General features: G+C 44.2%; 1 protein-coding gene across 2 annotated transcripts in view; it reads left to right on the top strand.

Annotated features, from left to right (window-relative positions):
• atp9b (ATPase phospholipid transporting 9B) overlaps positions 1–18,371 on the top strand; it is a 65,483-nt gene that overhangs the window by 25,395 nt on the left and 21,717 nt on the right. For both annotated transcript variants that reach the window (XM_052092835.1, XM_052092834.1), the window contains exons 12-16: positions 3,699–3,859; positions 3,964–4,106; positions 4,562–4,674; positions 7,589–7,843; positions 18,048–18,209. In XM_052092835.1, coding sequence (XP_051948795.1) covers positions 3,699–3,859; positions 3,964–4,106; positions 4,562–4,674; positions 7,589–7,843; positions 18,048–18,209 — 834 coding nt within the window. The remainder of the gene's footprint in view (positions 1–3,698; positions 3,860–3,963; positions 4,107–4,561; positions 4,675–7,588; positions 7,844–18,047; positions 18,210–18,371) is intronic.

Genomic DNA, 18,371 nt, shown 5'->3' with positions numbered 1-18,371 from the left:
CTTCTGACTGATAAAATAAAAGCTGAAATAAATAATTCTCTCTGCTATTATTCTGGCATTTCACATTCTTAAAATAAAGTAGTGATCCTAACACTGTAATTAACTATCACATATGTGTGACTGTACGTATGAAAGGGTTAATGAAGTTGTGCAATTTGCTATTTACCTGAGAAATAGGTAATTGCACTAAGAAGTTTGAGAAGCACATCTAATCTTGGCACAAATTACAGCCCATATACACTACCAAATTCTTATAAATGGGCTGTCTTCATGTATATCGAAGTTTCTTGAAATTAAATGGAATATATAATAGGACCCAGACCGTGCTATAACCGGAAAATAACTTTAGAATTAAATTGCACTTGACCCAGCCTATTAAATTGCTCCTAGACTTAGCGCATGCTTGGACGAAAATATAAACATTTCATGGCCATGCCCACTGACGCATATGACATATCGCATAGTGCTGCATTTAAGACATAGCACTCTTAAAATAGGGCACCAGAAGTCACTCTTAAGACACCAAACAATCACTGCAATGGCATCAATAGACAAACCAAAACTGAGAGCTATCTTTCCCTCAAGGTTAAGGCAGACTTCACTGAATCACATGTCCAGCTGGAACAAACATGATGATAGAACAATATGTCCAAACGTAACTGAGCAGTATGAAATGTACTCTTTTATAAAATAAATGTTAATTTAAAGGTGTACTCCGTAATATTGTTTATATACATACAGAATTTCTCAGTTACTGATTTCATTGTAAAACGCTATTCAGAGTAAGACATTATTAATTTATTGCTCCAGTGAATGAATCCAGTTTCAGGGTATTATTGATATAAAGCGAGGAATATTCAGCTTGTCATGCTTCTCAAGCCAGCACCATGCTTAGAATAAAACGCTTTTTCTCTAACTATTTTTCTGTTAAAGAATTGAGCAATCAGCAAAATTTACTGAGGGCATCTTTATTTCAACAATTTGTATATGTAATTTTATCAGCAATTTTCCAGTATTCAGTACTTTCTAGATACCAGAAACACAAAAACCTGTTGAGAAACCCATATTGCTTGACCACTATTCTTCCTGTCATGAAGTGTTTCAGATCCTGTCATGGGTGCTGCAAGGTGCGTGCGATCACAGCTGCTCTGGCGGAGTTCATAGATCTGCCGTGTTCCGTGTGTGAGAGTGGAATTCAATACCTCAAGGAGATGATGTCAGAAGTGCCAATACAGAGAGCGAGACGGGGTGGGAAAGTCAATACGACTCGGCGAAAGTCACAGAGAACGTTTTCGCCTTTTATAATCTGTTGTGACATTCCTTGCACAAAGCTCTAAGCTCTCACTAGAAGCTGCTGACAGCACATAAACTATCACTTTACACAGTGTACGTGAGAGTCGGTCTGTCAGTGCCGTAATGTGGAGCGATATTCTCTTTGAGGATCGAAACCTTGGTGGTTTGAGGGATGTGACACAGGTTTAGATAGCTCTCTTTGCTGACCGAACATCTCACTACTCTGGCAGATTTGAAAAGAGCATCTCATTCCTGTGGTCAAATATACAGTTTAGCAGTCATTATATTAAATATTTGACCACAGAATGCCTCGATTGACCAATCAGAATAAAGTTTTAAAGTATTTTAGTTGTGAATACAATTGATTATAGATTACAAACATGGGTGAATTAATGTCCTATATCAGTAAATGTTTAAACCTTTATCAATTTATTTAGAAAACATGATTAAGCCATCTCTAGGCTTCATCTAATTCTCACCTCACCATACAGGGCATGTTCCATTAAGCTGTATTGCATGTCCAGTTTCTAAAGCACTAGTATAATGCCATATTGTTGTAACGGTCTCTGTATACTTGATGGATTTAAACCAATGAATATTCATTATGCTGGCACAAAGTCGTCATCAAATTTCACACACAAAACATACAGGCAGTGAGGGCAGGTTGAATCATTCCTTTCACTTTAAACGAGGCCCGGATGAATAGAGTAAAATATGCGCTCTCGATTCATTGATAGCATCTTCAGCTTGAGGTAATTGAGTCGCTTTTTCCTCCCGGCTTGAATGAAAAACGACTTCACCCGATCCCTGGCCAGCTTTGCAAAATTCAGCCTCTGCATTGTTTTGCCCCCATAAAGGGGGATTCCTCCCTTTCAGCTGGGAACTGTGTCCTCTGTCTTAATTTTTCTTCATTTTAATCCTTCCATTCCCCCCTTTTTCCTCACTAGCTGAAGCATGAAGGGGGTTTGCTATCGTAGGGGTTTGCCAAACTATAACTGATAAATCAGACAGCAGCCTTCACTCCCAGTGTCTCCCAGTTTACTCCAGTCCTCCTGGGACTGGGGGATGGGGGGCATAGCCATTTGGGGGATTAATTTTGCTTGCATTTTTGTTTTCTTTTTGTGTGTGTGTGTGTGTGTGTGTGTCTTTTCTGTTCAATTTGTCCATTCCCCCCTCCCCTTCCCTCTGTCCTTTTCATGCAGATTTTTTTTCTCAGGGGACAGTGTTATGTGTTGCTGTTTTTATTAGTGCGCTGGTGAGATGAAAGGCCTTAGTGTTTTGCTGACGGCCCTCGCCAGAGGGAAACAAGAAAAACTTCTTTTTTGACATAATTTTCCCACATATTCCATTGGCTGAGGGACATACTTGAGAGAGAAAAGGGAAAATCTCAAGCTCTTTTGTCATGGGGCCGTTTCTATGAAGAGGCGTTCTGCTTTTATTTTTCCGGTTTTGCCTCCTGTGCTTTTCACCGGGGACGACAACAGCAGTGGGCTTCTTGGTTAAATGGCTCTCATCGTTTCCCTTGTCTGCCTACAATATTAGCATGAAAAAGGCCTGTGGTCTGGAATGGGCCTGGATGGCATTGATCAGGGCTAGCTTATGGACAGGTTGTTTTATTTTACATAAGAGTAACATTTCAGATCCTTCAGATTAGAGGAGTCCTCAACTCAAGGTTCTTGTTCTCACAAGAGTATTGCATGCCGTGAGAGCATTTGAACCAAAAGTCATTCGATTTTCGTAACTTTTTTTCTGTGTGCGTGTGATCTTGACAACCGGTAAAAATACCAAATATTTTCCAAAAACATTTTTAAAAATACTTAAGAAAATTTGCTCAATGTTCTTGTACATTTGTTTATTAAAATGTAACAGCTAGTCAGAGTTTAGTCAATTATTGAAGCTTAAAAAAATATATTTTTTTTTAGATCGCGCTTTCTCTTTCATTGTTCAAAAAACAGATAATCTTGCCCCAAATGTATGGCATTGGTTGAGTCAATATCGCCGTTTACAGCAGCTCAAATAAACAGATGTTGAAATTGTCTCAGATCATCGGTGTTAACACTTTTTGGGGAAATTACCCTATTGATGGCTTACTTATAGCTGTCTCTGGATATTAAAGGGATAGTTCCCATTAATCTTCATTTGTATTCAGCAGAAGAAAGTCATATAAATCTGGGAAGGCATAAGGATGAGAAAATGATGAGAATTTAATTTTTTGGGTGAACTAAGAAATAAAATCGGCTTCAGTGCAAAAGCATCAAACGATACACAAAAATCTATATACAGTATACACACAAAGGATATACTGGGTGCCTTGATTTGCAACCAAAGGAGTGAAGATGATCTCAGTGATTCATTTACTGTATCCCAGACTCTCCACTTATTTTTTTTCTGTCTTCATCCTACAGGTGGGGATGTTGGACCTGGAGTTAAACCGCCTTACGAAAGCTCTGTTCCTGGCCCAGGTCGTTCTATCTATTGTTATGGTCGCTCTGCAGGGCTTTCTTGGGCCGTGGTTTCGTAACCTCTTTCGTTTTGTGGTTCTGTTTTCATACATCATCCCCATCAGGTACATTAATGAGCAATATTACAGAAAAAGAGCTAAATCAAAATTTGGTGATATCAAGATTAGGGTCAAGCATTTCATTAATGCATTGGTATCTATGGGTCCAGTCTGAGAGTAAACCTGGACATGGGGAAGTCAGCATACGGTTGGATGATAATGAAGGATGAAAATATTCCAGGTACTGTAGTTCGGACAAGCACTATACCAGAAGAGCTGGGACGTCTGGTATACCTGCTCACAGACAAAACAGGTACTTTTAGTCTTCTATCCATTTATTTGCACTGATCTACAACATTTAAGACAGAGTGCGAAGATCACTTAGTCAAGATGAATCACTTAACATGCCAAACATATTTACAGATGTCTAAATGAGGCTTTATCTAAATATTTCTCTCTCCCTTTTTTCTTCTCTTTTTCTGTGTATATATTTTGAAAATGATTGCCATTCATTAGTTATGCAATTGTTTGTTTTCGTTGAGTGTTCCAGAAATAATTTCTCACTCATCATGTTATTCCAATCCCTTATGAGTTTGAGCTTCCATAGTGCAATAACAGTAGTCCATATGACTTGTGCACAATATAAATCTTCTTTAGTCATACCATAGATTTACGCGAGAAACAAATCAAGATTTCCCCCTCCACCGAAAGCTTTATGTTAACTATTGATTTCTCTCTTGCATTTATCTTTATGTGCTGTTTCTCCAGGCACTCTGACCCAGAATGAGATGGTATTCAAGCGTCTCCATCTTGGTACAGTCTCGTATGGGACTGACACCATGGATGAGATCCAGAGTCACATCATCCAGTCCTACGCTCAGGTGTGATTTTACATCTTTCATTGTAAACATCGCTGTTGTGAAATCCACTGCCTTTTATGTTTATAGCAATTGTAAACATCCAACTCCTCTTAACTTATTTTCTATTCATTGTTGTGCCTGTCTAGTAGTTGCCCTAATCTTTTTAAGTGATTACATGTATTTCTAGCTGTAATCAAATTGTGGAAGTATGTGTGTGTTTTGTGCCAACAACTGGGTGACAAATGTGGTAAAGCCACAGAAACAATTGATTTCCATGCTTCATGGTCCTTCATTACTGTGATGACAAAGTGGCAGGCAGGTTGAAATGTAACCAGAATATGAGCGATCATAGCCTTATTATATCCCCCCTCAGGACGTGTCGGAATCCGTGTCCAACAACTTGTGTGAAATCAAATTTGGCAGGAATCAATAAACATAATGTAATTTACAGCTTCTGCACAGGGCAGTTATAGCTCTGATTCTCTTTGGAGTGTAATGTTTATAAAGATGTTGGTATTAAAAACTGCTGTTGTTTAGCAAAGTTAGAATCTCATAGTCTCATTTAAGCCTACGTGAGTGTAGAGACTGTTCTACAAGGATTTTCAACTTAAATGGTTTTTGTATTGTTAAAATTAGATATTTCAATCTAAAGGGTATGGTTCAGTTCATGGTTGCATGACCCAAAATGTCAGATTTCTGACATTTAAAAGATCCTTATCCAGTAATTGCAAACATCTTGAAAAGTAATGGAAATCCCTAACTCTAGGTTCTGACTAGCCAATCAGAATTAATCTTGGGTCTTGCGCCTCTAAAGGGTCAAACTGTTGTCAGTAGCTTGGAGAACTTGTTAGCTATTCATAGAAGTGTGAGCTATTTTATTTATTCATGTAGGATGGTGTGTGAAAGTGTATGTGTTTGCTTTTTGGTAGTGTAATCTCACAATTTGAAGGATCGATTTTTGGACCTTCTTCAAATATGGCTCTTGCAACAAAATTGATTTATTAAAACCTGGCTTTTGAAGTGGTCAAGGATGAGTACCACTAGTTAAGTAAATTAATTTTGAAAGAGACATTGGGCAAGCAGTCACAATTCGGTTTCATATTTACCATTCAGTTTGCCAAAGACAGGAACCCTGCACCGTGAGCCAGTCTTTCTCTGTACCTGTGTGTCTGTGAGAAAAGACTGTGCAGGTTGTCATCTCTTCCCCTCAGCAGAGCTCTGAGGAAAGAGGAGTTCATCAAGAGAAATCTCGTGCTCCAGTGGAGCACAGCAACCCCTGTCAACACACACACACACACACACACACACACACACACACACACACACTCAAAGCTCTGCTTATGTAAATTGTTAAGTTTCAGAGACAGTATAGGATTCAAAGGCAGTAGTGTGGAGGGACACGGATGAAATCTTCAAATTTTTTTCCTACACTTTGTCTTAATTTGAATGCTCACAGAATTACACTCCCTGACCCTATGCCTCTGTTCTTATACTACGCACTATGGCTCAGAAAAGACAGGATACTCATACAACAGAGTTATGGCGTGTTTAGGCTACATTTAAATGTATGCGTTTATCCAAAGCTACTTCAAGTTATACATTTTAAAGTACGTGCATTCCCCAGGAAACTAACCTGTAACCTTAGAGTACCAGTTGTGGGACAGGAGCACATTCAAGTTTTTTAAGGACATGGTTAACCTTCAAGTTGATGTGTTCTGTCATTCTAGCTTTATTGAATAGAATGATTAAGCAATCTATGTTGTTTTGAAATGTTATGAAAAAGTTCACCCAAAAATGAAAAATCTATCATTATTTACTCACCCTCATACCTTCCCAGATGTGTATGTCATTCTTTCTGCTGAAGAACACAAAGATTTTTAGAAGAATATCTAGAAGAATATGTAGGCCTTTCAGTGCAAGTGAATGGTGGCCATACCTTTTTAAAGTTCCATAAGTCTAATAAAGGCAGCATAAAAGTAATCCATACGAGACTAGTGGTTTAATATATGTCTTCTGAAGCAATGCAATTGATTTGGGTGAGAAGCAGATCAATATTATATCCTTTTTTACTGTAAATCTCCACTGTCACTTTCAACTATATATTGGAGTTTATCACCCACACCTCTTATATCGCTTCTAAAGACATAGATTTAACCATTGGAGGCATTCAGATGACTTTTATGCTGCCTTTATGTGATTTTCTTCGGAGCTTCAAAGGTCTGACCACCATTTACTTGCACTGTATGGACCTACTGAGCTGAAATATTCTTCTACAAATCTTTGGTTGTATTCTGCATAAAAAAGAAAGCCATACACATCTGAGATGGAATGAGGGTGAGTAAATGATGAGAGAATTTTCTTTTTTGGTTGAACTCTCCCTGTAAATTTGAATGCATTTGAAATCTGAATTTCTGTGTTGTGTGGAGAGAGGCTGAAAACATCACATTTCCCCCCCACTTTGTCAAACAGTGAGAGAGTGGGGACAGTGAGAGTTAGACTAAATTTACTTATCTGCATACATACTGACCCCATGGCAAAGTTCTTATACAATACACTACTTCGTCAGAATTTTACATCATTTAACTGATTTATGGATGTGTTGGACTGAAATGTTTTAGAAACATTTGCTTTTTTTTATTAGGGAAGGGTAGGGGTGGTTAGTTCAGAGCCATTTGTGTATTATTGGTAATCTGAGAACAACTTGCTATGTGCTGTATATCACACATTGGCCAGCTGAACCCAGCACACTTCGGTAAATGATGGTAGTAGTCAAATTTTCAGTGGGAATATTGTTTCTTAGGCATTATATTAGGTGAGATTATGATGATTTAAAACCTAAGGGAGTGCACAAATACAAGCTCTTTACACAAGCTCTGGGACTTCAGTGAATCTGGAACACTCTCTCACGCTTTTGCTGCATGTGCCATTTCTCCAGGTGAACTCAGCACAATCCAATGGCAGCAGTGCAAGTTCTACACCATCACGGAAACCGCAGCCGCCTGCGCCAAAGGTTCGGAAAAGCGTAAGCAGCAGAATCCATGAGGCCGTGAAAGCCATTGCCCTCTGTCATAACGTCACTCCGGTGTACGAGTCCCATGCTAATGGCACCAGCACAGAACCAGAGAGCACAGAGGCTGACCAGGACTTCAGCGACGACAACCGCACGTACCAGGCCTCAAGCCCTGATGAGGTAAGAGCAAAGATGGAATGCCCCAAAAGAACTTGTGATTTAATGGAATTCATACTGATTTCTTTTATTTATTTTTTTTGGCCACTTTTTATTGAGAGTAGCACGCTGGAATCAAACCTGTGTGTTCTGAATGAGCACCCTGGGCTCTAAACATTGTGCCACAGCTCTGATAAATGTTATAATAAGGAACTTCACCTCTCTTTATCACCTTTCATCTGATTTTTGTTGTTGTTGTAGATTTTATTTTTGCCATTTACATGTGATTTTCTGCTTGAATGCTTCATTTCACCAGCTTCCAAGCAAAAAGCAAGGCAATCTATTATTTCTATTTATTTTTATTACGAAATCAGACAGATTGCATTGACTGAGATTCTCATACCTCTAAAGATGTAATCCTATATATCGCTTCTTTAGTATTTATGACTCCCCCACTTTAGCCTTGAATTTACTGCCTTATTGGATGGTAATATAGACTCCGTGTTAGTAGAGAAATCTGAGAGGGCTCAATAAATATCAGCGGCAGAGGGGGCAGGGGTAGGTCATACACCAGGAAGGACTCGCTCATCATTTGTGTTGAGAGATCGTAGATATTTATAGATCTGTTGTAGAGAAACAATATTTTGAATGAGTTGTTGGTAAGAAAAGCACTAAATAAAAGGCAGAAACATCACTGAGACTGAGTTTATCACAAATGACAGTGGTCTACAAATAGGGAAAGTTCAGACTCGCTATAATTAAATGAAGCTATAATAAAATAAAAAATTTATGGAAGAGGCTTGACATAAATAGTTCACCCAAAACTGAAAATGTTGTCATTTTTTACTCTTCCTCAGGTTGTTCCAAACCTGTGTAATTTTCTTTCTTTTAAGAAACACAAAAGAAGTTTAGCAAAATGTTGATGCTGCTCTTTTCTAAACAATGAAAGTGAATGGTGACCAAAGGTTTCCAAGCTCAAAAATATATATAAAAAAAATAGAAAGTCCTTTTGACTCTTCCACTATATTCCATGTCTTCTGAACCCATATGCATAGCTTTGTGTAAGGAATAGACTAAGTAAACTTGAGTCGTTATTTACTGAAAATCTTCCCTTCTGCAGTAGCTTTTAAATGTCATTAAGTGTATTTAAATAAGGTACATCAAGATTTGTCAGGCTTGACTTCAGTGATAGCAAACAACGTTGGTTGTATGTTTAGGCCCCCTTGAAAGTTTGCTGAAGCCCCCTATTGAGCCCAGGCCCCCATGTTGAGAACCACTGTTCTGCAGTAGACTACTGAGAATTATACTCATTAAGCAAAAGACAGAGCTCAGCATTATTAGATAAAGCTGCTTTGTCAGATAAAGCTATCCTCTTTTTGACTTTATGATGTTGTATCATATTTCCTGTCACATCTGGTATCTTTATGACATAACAGCTTGTCTTCATCTGGTCGTAGGTCAAATGGTGCAGTTCTGATCGTGTCCGCTTGTTGAGGTTCAAGATTTGTCAGGCTTGACTTCAGTGATAACAAACAACGTTGGTTCTTGTATGTTAAGGAACCAATAATGACGTGCCAAATTTGAATGCACATATTTATATTGCTAAAATTAGATTTGAGTGCTATGGCAGAGGGGGAGATTTTCAGTGTAAATCTTGATATGTCCCTCAAATCTATGGTATGACTTCAGAAAATGTATATTCTGCAAGTCATATGGACTACAGTTATTGCACATTTGTGGTGCTCTTTTGAAATATTTGGAGCTTGACAGCCCCTGGTCACTATTTGTTTTCATTGTATAGAAAAGATCAGCTTAAACATCTTGGCAAACATCTCCTTTTTTGCTCTGTGGAAGCTCAAACTCATACAGGTTTGGTATAACCTGAGGGCGAGGAATTTTATTATATTTTGTATTTTTTTGGTGAACTCAGTACGGATTCAGATAATTTTGGACAATCAATCAATGTTCACTCGCATTAACAGAAATTGCATTACTAATGAAGGGCAATCATTTTTAAAGCATTGTCTTTTGTTTTTGTCCATTCTCTTATTATATAAATGTATCATTTTCCAGAACGATTTTTTTTACAATCTTTTTCTTCATGACCGTCTGTAGGCGTAGATATCTTTGAGAGTGATAAAAGGAAAAAGAAATCTGTCCATCTCCCTTTTTAGTGGAATTGCCTGTCCTCTCTTCTACCTTGATGTGTCTACTTATTTATTTTCTTTAATGCCCAGGTCTTATCTCTCCAACGTCTTCACTCCGGGATTGATCAATATTTAATTTTCTCTGAGAGACTAGCGGTTAACACTAGTCCTTCTCTGCGTGTCACTCTCATCAGCGCCTGTGTCTTTGTCTGCTCGCTCAAAGACCTCCAGCCTTTTCTCTTTTTAAAATGACGCACACAAATCTCTAATATTCGTAAAGCGAGCTAAGTTCAAGGATTGAATAACCCATGCCTTTCCGGACACTAAGTAATTTGTGACCTTTGACTCCCCAGTGTCAGGGGTCAGAGGTTTATCATGACCTTTAATGATGGGACATTCTCGCAAGCAAGACCGTTTGTTATGTCCGATAATGAAGTTTGCTTATGGGGGTAATAGAAGTTCAATGATGGTTTTATTAGTGGTTTTGGTGTATTCAGATAAGATGGCTGCGTTCAGTGGGTGTTAACCTTTGGTTCCTCAAGGTAAAATATAATGCTGACCTCTAACCTTAAGCCTATTAAATAGAAGTTGTCACTGAAAAGAGGGGGGAATCGTACAAAGAGTTATGTCATGTTTTGTTTTTTAGAGTGGGGTTTGACTTTAAGATGATGTCCTCTGGTTCTCTTACGAGAGGTTCTCTCGTATTGCGTAAGCTAGCTTACGCTACGGGAAAGATTCATCTTTTCTGAGATATTGAAGCCAAAAAATTATCCTTAATTTTGTATCCATTGTCAACGCAGTGCGGCAGCTGCAGACCTTGAGCGGGCTAGCTAGCGAGCTCATTGGTTGCTCTGCGGCAACTGCTGCAGCCTATAGACGAGCTTGGGCTGAACTCGCGATCCAATGAGAGGCGCCCAGGCTCACTGCATCAAAGCCCGCCAAAAGGGCGTGACTAGAGTGCATATAAGCGTAGTTCATAGGCTGGAACCCTGATTTTCATCTCTTCAGCTAAGCTCTTCGCATCTCTGAACTGGAAGCCGCTCGCCGCTCGAGGGGCATCTAGCAAGCGTGGACAGCGCCGAAGAAGCCGGCCGTCTTCGCCACCTTCAGCCATCCTGCGAGCTACGCCATCCGGCGACGTATCCTTTTTAGAGCAAGCTAAGTTCCTCAGCTGAACTTCACAAAAGAGTATCGAGCGCCTTTTTAAAGATGCCTCGCGACTTCCTGCGGCTCATGCCGCGCTCCTCTCAGCGCGGAGACCGACACATCATCTGGCGCTCTGTGCCTGGACTGGGGCATGCAGAGCTCGCCTGCTGACGGCGGATGCGACCTCTGCGAGGAGCTTCGGCGTCGACCCTGCGGGCTCGACTCGAAGTATGCAAAACCGAGCTGCCGCCGCTTTCTGTTTCGCGCGCCGAAGAAGCGCCGCCCCAAAGGCTGCCGGACCGGTTTTAGAAGCGACTGTCTCGCCGAGCCCTCCATCGAAAGCATCGCGTTCACCCTCCCCGCCTCGGGACGCGCAGTTGCCGCCGAGCGTCACGACTGCTGCCACCTCGAGAGCGAGGCGGAGGACAAAGGCTGCTGTTCCATCATGGCTTCGACAGCCAGGAGTGGTCACAAGCCTCCTCAACGGCCCAGGAATCCAGCAGGACCCGCGCCGAGTCGAAGGGGAACTGATACGCCTCCTCACACAGGCCGCCGACCGCCTCGGGCTCGAGTGGTCACCGCCCCTGAGCAGGCTCCCAACAGACTCGACGGCTGTTTTCTTCAAAGCCGCCACCGCTGGGCGCCAGCGTCCGGCCGCCCCTTCCTGCCGAACTCCACGCCGAGCTCTCTAAATCGTGGAACGCGCTCTCGGCCAGGACTCGATCCCACGCCTCCACCGCCTCGCTTCAGTGGACGGCGCCGCCGAGAAGGGCTACTCTTCCATCCCCCGGTCGAGGATTTGGTAGCAGCACACCTTTGCCCGCCCTCCGCGAGATGGTGGTCTAAACCAGTGCTCCCGCCTAAGGCCTGCAGAACTACTTCCGCCTGTGTTGGCCGCGCCTATTCCGCCGCCGCCAAGCCGCATCTGCTCTGCATTCCATGGCCGCCTTGCAGATCCTCCAAGCGGACCTTCTTCGGAGTGGGATGAGAGAGGCAGGCACCCAGAGGCTGTTACAGATCTAAGGAGCCGACGGACCTCGCCCTTCGCGCCACCAAAGCTGCAGCCCAAGCTATAGGGAAGTGCATGGCCTCGCTGACTGTAACCGAGACACCTGTGGCTAACGCTAGCCGACATGGGAGAAACTGAGCGCTCCACGCTCCTCAACGCCCGCTTCTCCGTCCGGTCTCTTCGGTTCCGCTGTAAGTGGCATTGTTGACCGCTTTGAAGTCCAGAAAGCCACCCAAGCCATGAATCTCTTCCTGCCTCGCCAGCTAGCTCCTCTGCAGGCCGCCCACGTAACCAGCCTCCTGCACGAAGCATCTTCACAGCCCCAGCTCCTCAAAGCCAGACTTCCCAGCCGCCAGGGCGGCCGCCCCAGATCGCGGCCAGACAGCCGCCGAGACCACCGCCTCGCTGGCCTCGGCCTAAGATTGCGCTTGAAATCTGAACAACCCAAGTCCTCCTAGCTTTGTTGAACAAACGACAGCTCAGTCCGCCGCCGGACCACCGTCAAAGCTTCGCCCCTGTCAGTCCCCTTCTCTCAGGCTACTGCAGTGGTGAATTTAGCAGCCAACAAGCCGGTGACACTGCCCGCTTGCTCTGCACTCAAACGCTGTTTTCACGGCGACCCAAATAAATCTTGTAAAGAGCAAACATGTCTTATGTGTAGAAAATGTGCCCACAACCCTGTGTTCGCCCCTACACACAAGCATAACACATCCCGCGCTCCCTATCAGAGCACGCCTCATAAAGCGTTACGTAACCGCCGAAGGCCAGAGTCAATGAAGGCGCTCACAAATGCGCAGGCGCTACCATTCTCTGGCCGCTCTGTCACACCGACCAGCCCTATGTGTAGAAAACGTGCCCACAATCCAGTGTTCACTTCTGCAAACAAGCACTGCATGTCTCGTGTCCCCACCAGAGCACGCCACATAAAGCGGTTACTGAACCGCCGAGCACTAGAGTCAATAAATGCGCTCATCGAATACGCGCGCTGCTCCATTCTCTGCCCGCTCTGTTACACGGCCAGCAAACATTCCTCTGTGTGTAAGTCCCGTGCCCATGACTATGCTTAGCGATCACGTAACAGATGTGACTCTTTCCCCATTCATTCCAATCGGAAGTCACTCACAAAACAGCCTGTTCATGCTGTCTGCGAGCAATCATGCATAAACACACTAAACGCAGCCACACATTTTGTTCAGCTCTGTGTGCGGCAATCAGAGCTGAATTGGCCATTCACCCTCTAGCTGCTACGCTTCAAAGCCGGGAAGCTATTCCAGGGATATCCAAGTGGGTGTTAAGCACAATACAACAGGGCTATTTGCTACAGTTCGATCGCCGCCTCCTCGCCTCAGAGCTGCTCGAAACCACTGTGAACACGGAAGCAGCGTGCATGCTTCGCTCAGAAATAGCAAGCCTTCTGTGCAAAAGGGCCATAGAGAAAGTGCCACCCTCTCTGAGCTGAAGTCGGGCTTTACAGCCGCTATTTTCTTGTTCCCAAGAAAGACGGCGGCCTCAGACCCATATTAGATCTCAGGGTTTTGAACAAGGTGCTTGCAAAAGACCGCTCAAAATGCTTACAATCAGGAAACTCCTCGCGATGTGTGCCAGGGGACTGGTTTATTTCTCTCGATCTGAAAGATGCATACTTTCAGATTCAGATAAATCCCCGCCACAGGCCATTCTTGAGATTCAGCCGACGGCCAGGTTTATCAATACACCGTCCTCCGCTTGGCCTGTCCTTAGCACCTCGTACTTTCACGAGCGCATGGATGCGGCACTTGCACCCCCGCGGAGTCAGGGTTTGCTAATTCTGAACTATTTGGACGACTGGCTGATTATGGCTCAGTCACATATGGAGCTTCTGTCTCACAGAGCAGTTCTCCTCAGCCATCTGAACAGTTTGGGTCTTGCAGTCAATTGGACCAAGAGCTCACTACAGCCCAGTCAGACAATTTCCTTCCTTGGGATAGAACTAGACTCGCGGGCAATGACGGCTCGCTTATCTACACAGCGCACGACGTGTTCAGCTTGACTAGCCGCATCTTTTCAGATGAACAGCCTCACGCCTCTGAAGAAATTCCAGAGAGTGCTAGGTTACATGGCCTCAGCCGCAGCAGTACTTCAGCTGGGTTTACTGCACATGCTCGCTTCAGCATTGGCTAAGCACCAGCTGCCTCGCCGGGCTTGGGCCACAGGCCGCCAGCCCATCAAGGTGACTCAGACCTGTATTTCAGCTCTGCAGCCTTGGACAGTGGCCGAGTGGTATCAGCGCAGGAGTGACAATGGGAGCTGTATCTCGCTGAAAGTCATCTCGACAGACGCGCCCAACACGGGTTGGGGCGCGGTCCGCGAGGGCTCTCCGGTTTTCGCCTATGGTCAGTTCAGGAAAAGCTCCTTCACATAAATTGTCTGGAAATGATAGCGGTCGAGTACGCCGCGGCGCTTTCTCCCGATCATTCAGGGTCACCACGCCCTGGTCCGCTCGACAACAGATCTGTGGTATCCTACCTAAACCGCCAGGGCGGTGTCAGATCCAGGAACCTTTTCCATCTGACGGAACGCATACTGAGTTGGTCCCAGTGCCACCTGCGCCGCTGAGGGCGACGCGACGCGCCAGGCCACCTGAACGACGGCCCGACAGACTGTCCAGAGACAATATTCCCCAGGGAATGGTCCCTGCACGCCAAACAGTCCAGACGCTATGGCACCTATTCGGCAGAGCAGAGATAGACCTCTTTGCGGCCAGAAGAGAACTCTCACTGCCCGATATTTTTCTCGAAGCGAGGACGCCGCTGGCCCAGGACTGGCCCAGGCTCGCTTACGCTTTCCCCCGTCTCGCTATTGCCACAGGTAATGCAGAGGATCAGGGAAACGCATCACCGGTGCTCCTCATAGCCCCGCTGGGGAGAATCAGACATGGTTCCCGGAGCTTACGCAGCTGTCACTGACAGCCGCGGGCCCATCCCAGTGAGAGCAGATCTCCTCTCTCAAGCTCATGGCACAATCTGGCATCCCCACCCAGAGCACTGGGCTGCATGCATGGGTGATCAACGACTACCCGCCGCTTCTGCCAGAAGGAGTAATAAATACCATTATACACGCTTAGAGCCCCTTCCACAAGAAGACTCTATGCGCCAAAATGGTCTGTGTTCTCAAAATGGTGCACCGACAGAGACCTGGACCCGCTGGACATGTGGGGTGTCGCCGCTGCTCAGATTTCTACAAGAGCTGCTGGATAAGGGCAGATCCCCATCCACGCCAAAGTGTATGTGGCAGCCGCTATGGCGCTCGCTGAACCCCTGCACGGCCAGTCATGGGGAAAAAACGAGCTGGTCATCCGCTTCCTTAGGGGAGCTAGAAGGATGAACCCCCGCGCTCCCATCGGTTCCTATCTGGGATCTTTCTATAGTTCTCGAAACTATGAAAGCCCCCTTTCGAACCACTTCAATCCGTGGATTTGAAATACCTTTCACTCAAAACTGTTTTTCTGACTGCCCTGTCATCAGTCAAACGTGTGGGAGACCTTCACGCTGTCTGTCAGCGCCATGTGTCTTGAGTTTGGACCAAGTGACTCCAAGGTCATTTTAAAACCTAGACACGGCTATGTTCCCAAGGTGATCGGTACTCCTTTCAGAGCACAGGTCATTTCCCTATCGGCGCTACCAGCATCCGATAGCGAACGCGACGCCAATCTCTTTTGCCCAGTCAGAGCACTGAGATTGTATAGCACCGCTTTCAGACGCTCTGAGCAGCTTTTGTTTCGCTCGAGGGCGCACCAAAGGTCTCGCCACTGAAACAGACACTATCTAGATGGATAGTGGACGCTATTGCTGCTGCATACGCGCCAAAGATCTGCCATGCCCGCTGGGCATTAGGGCTCACTCCACTAGAGGCATGGCATCCTCGTGGGCATGGTCCAGCGGATTCCCATTCACGACATATGTGTGGCAGCGGATGGACTTCCCTCCACATTTGTCAGATTTTACAATATGGAAGTGCCCGCTCTGCAGGCAAAACTACTAGCGGTTTATCACGCTACAGCTCCCCTGGTGAGCTGCACTGATGGGACACATTCCACACAGACCGCACCGCCGCTCTGTCGCTCCCTTCCCACTATGTGCTTATATATTACACAAACACTGACCCGCATTCTTGCCGGCCAAATCTTATTTCCCCACTCATAAGGGCTCCCCGGTTCCCCTTAATTCCCTGGGGCTCATACAGTGGATGCTTGAGCGCAGACGGCGCTGACAATGGGTTCCCGTGAGCGCAGTTAGCTTACGCAATACGAGAGAACCTCTCGTGAAGAGAACGTATCGGTTACCTAACGTAACCTCGGTTCTCTCTAGATGAGGGAACGAGTATTGCGTGAGCCAGCCGTGCTCGCGCCACCAGCTTAACTTTTCGCTTCAGTCAATGAAAACCAGGGTTCCAGCCTACTTAACTACGCTTATATGCACTCTAGTCACGCCCTTTTGGCGGGCTTTGATGCAGTGAGCGCGGACGCTTCTCATTGGATGCGAGTTCGCCCAAGCTCGTCTATAGGCTGCAGCAGTTGCCGCAGAGCAACCAATGAGCTCGCTAGCTAGCCCGCCAAGGTCTGCAGCTGCCGCGACTGCGTTGACAATGGATACAAAATTAAGGATAATTTTTGGCTTCAATATCTCAGAAAAGATGAATCTTTCCCGTAGCGTAAGCTAGCTTACGCAATACTCGTTCCCTCATCTAGAGAGAACCGAGGTTACGTTAGGTAACCGATACGTTTTGTGTTATAGAATGATTAACTATTAATTTGAATGGGAATTTGAGTTTAGAATTTGGAATTTGACTTTTAAAATCTATTGTTCGCAGTGGTTCTCAAACTTTTTTATTCATTTACCTCATTGTCCAAGACAATATTTGAAGGCCCCCCTCTATCCAGAAGTTTCAAGAACTGTTGTATGTTCTTCAGTAAATACAGTTGTTGAAGGGAGTTGAATTAAAATAAGAAATGTGTCAGTTTACATGTTCTTTTTATTTTCTTTATTTTTTTTTATTTTTAGATTTATTATACTATGTTAGATTATTATGTTATTGCTTAGTAACTTGTTTTAAATAATTTTAAGTTATATTTAGGCCCCCTTGAAAGTTTGCTGAGGCCCCCTATTGAGCCCAGGCCCCCATGTTGAGAACCACTGTTCTACAGTAGACTACTGAGAATTATAATCATTAAGCAAAAGATAGAGCTCATTTCCTATCACATCTGGTATCTTTATGAAATAACAGCCATGTCTTCATCTGGTCGTAGGTCAAATGGTGCAGTTCTGATCCTGTCCGCTTGTTGAGGGCACAGTGAGCTTGGTTTATGATTACAGCTTTTCTTTCTCTAATTTTGAAATGATTGATGGAGCGTAGTAAAGGCTCTCCCCTGTTTTGTAAAACAGTTCCCTACTCAACTCCTAAAGGCATTTTCCCACCACCTGAATTACAGTTTTGTGCCTGTGTGTGTGTGCCCTTGAGGGTATCAGCTGGCAATGATCAGGCAGATAGAGGGGTGGTCTAATTAGTCATATAAGGAAATGTGTGGAATCACTGTCATAGAAACATGAGTTCTAATTGTGTGTGTGTGTGTGTGTGTGTGTGTGTGTGTGTGTGTGTGTGTGTGTGTGTGTGTGTGTGTGTGTGTGTGTCTTTGTAAAAGGAGAAATAAAGGAAAATAAATTAACTAGGAATCAGAGCCATGGTATAATGCTTATGTTTGTAGTGCATGTGTAAGAGCCGTTATGCTCAGGGGGATGGAGGTTTGAATCCAGCTTGCTTCATGTCCTGATTCTATTCCCCCTCTTTCCCCTCCCACTTTCCTGTCTGTTTAGAGATGCTTCGAACACATTGACAGCAAAAAGACACATGCGCACATACAAAATCATGAACTCTTACATGTGTTTTATAGGTGGCCCTAGTGCGCTGGACCGAGAGTGTGGGTTTGACTCTGGTCAACAGAGACTTTACATCGCTGCAACTGAAGACCCCAGCAGGACACATCCTGACCTACTACATCCTGCAGATCTTCCCCTTCACTTCAGAAAGCAAGCGAATGGGTATCATTGTCCGGGTGCGTCTCAACACTGTGTGCAAGTGTGTTTTTATGTGCACAGAATGTTCATTATAGTGTAAGCAATTTGCTTTTGTAGTTAAACAACTGCTAAGAATGCATATATAGGAAAGTTAGAAAATATAATTTTTTTTACTTGTGTGGGCCTCATTTTTACACTTT

The sequence above is a fragment of the Xyrauchen texanus genome, chromosome 26 (assembly GCF_025860055.1).
Source record: "Xyrauchen texanus isolate HMW12.3.18 chromosome 26, RBS_HiC_50CHRs, whole genome shotgun sequence".
NCBI lineage: Eukaryota > Metazoa > Chordata > Actinopteri > Cypriniformes > Catostomidae > Xyrauchen > Xyrauchen texanus.
This window is presented reverse-complemented; position numbering and strand designations above follow the sequence as displayed.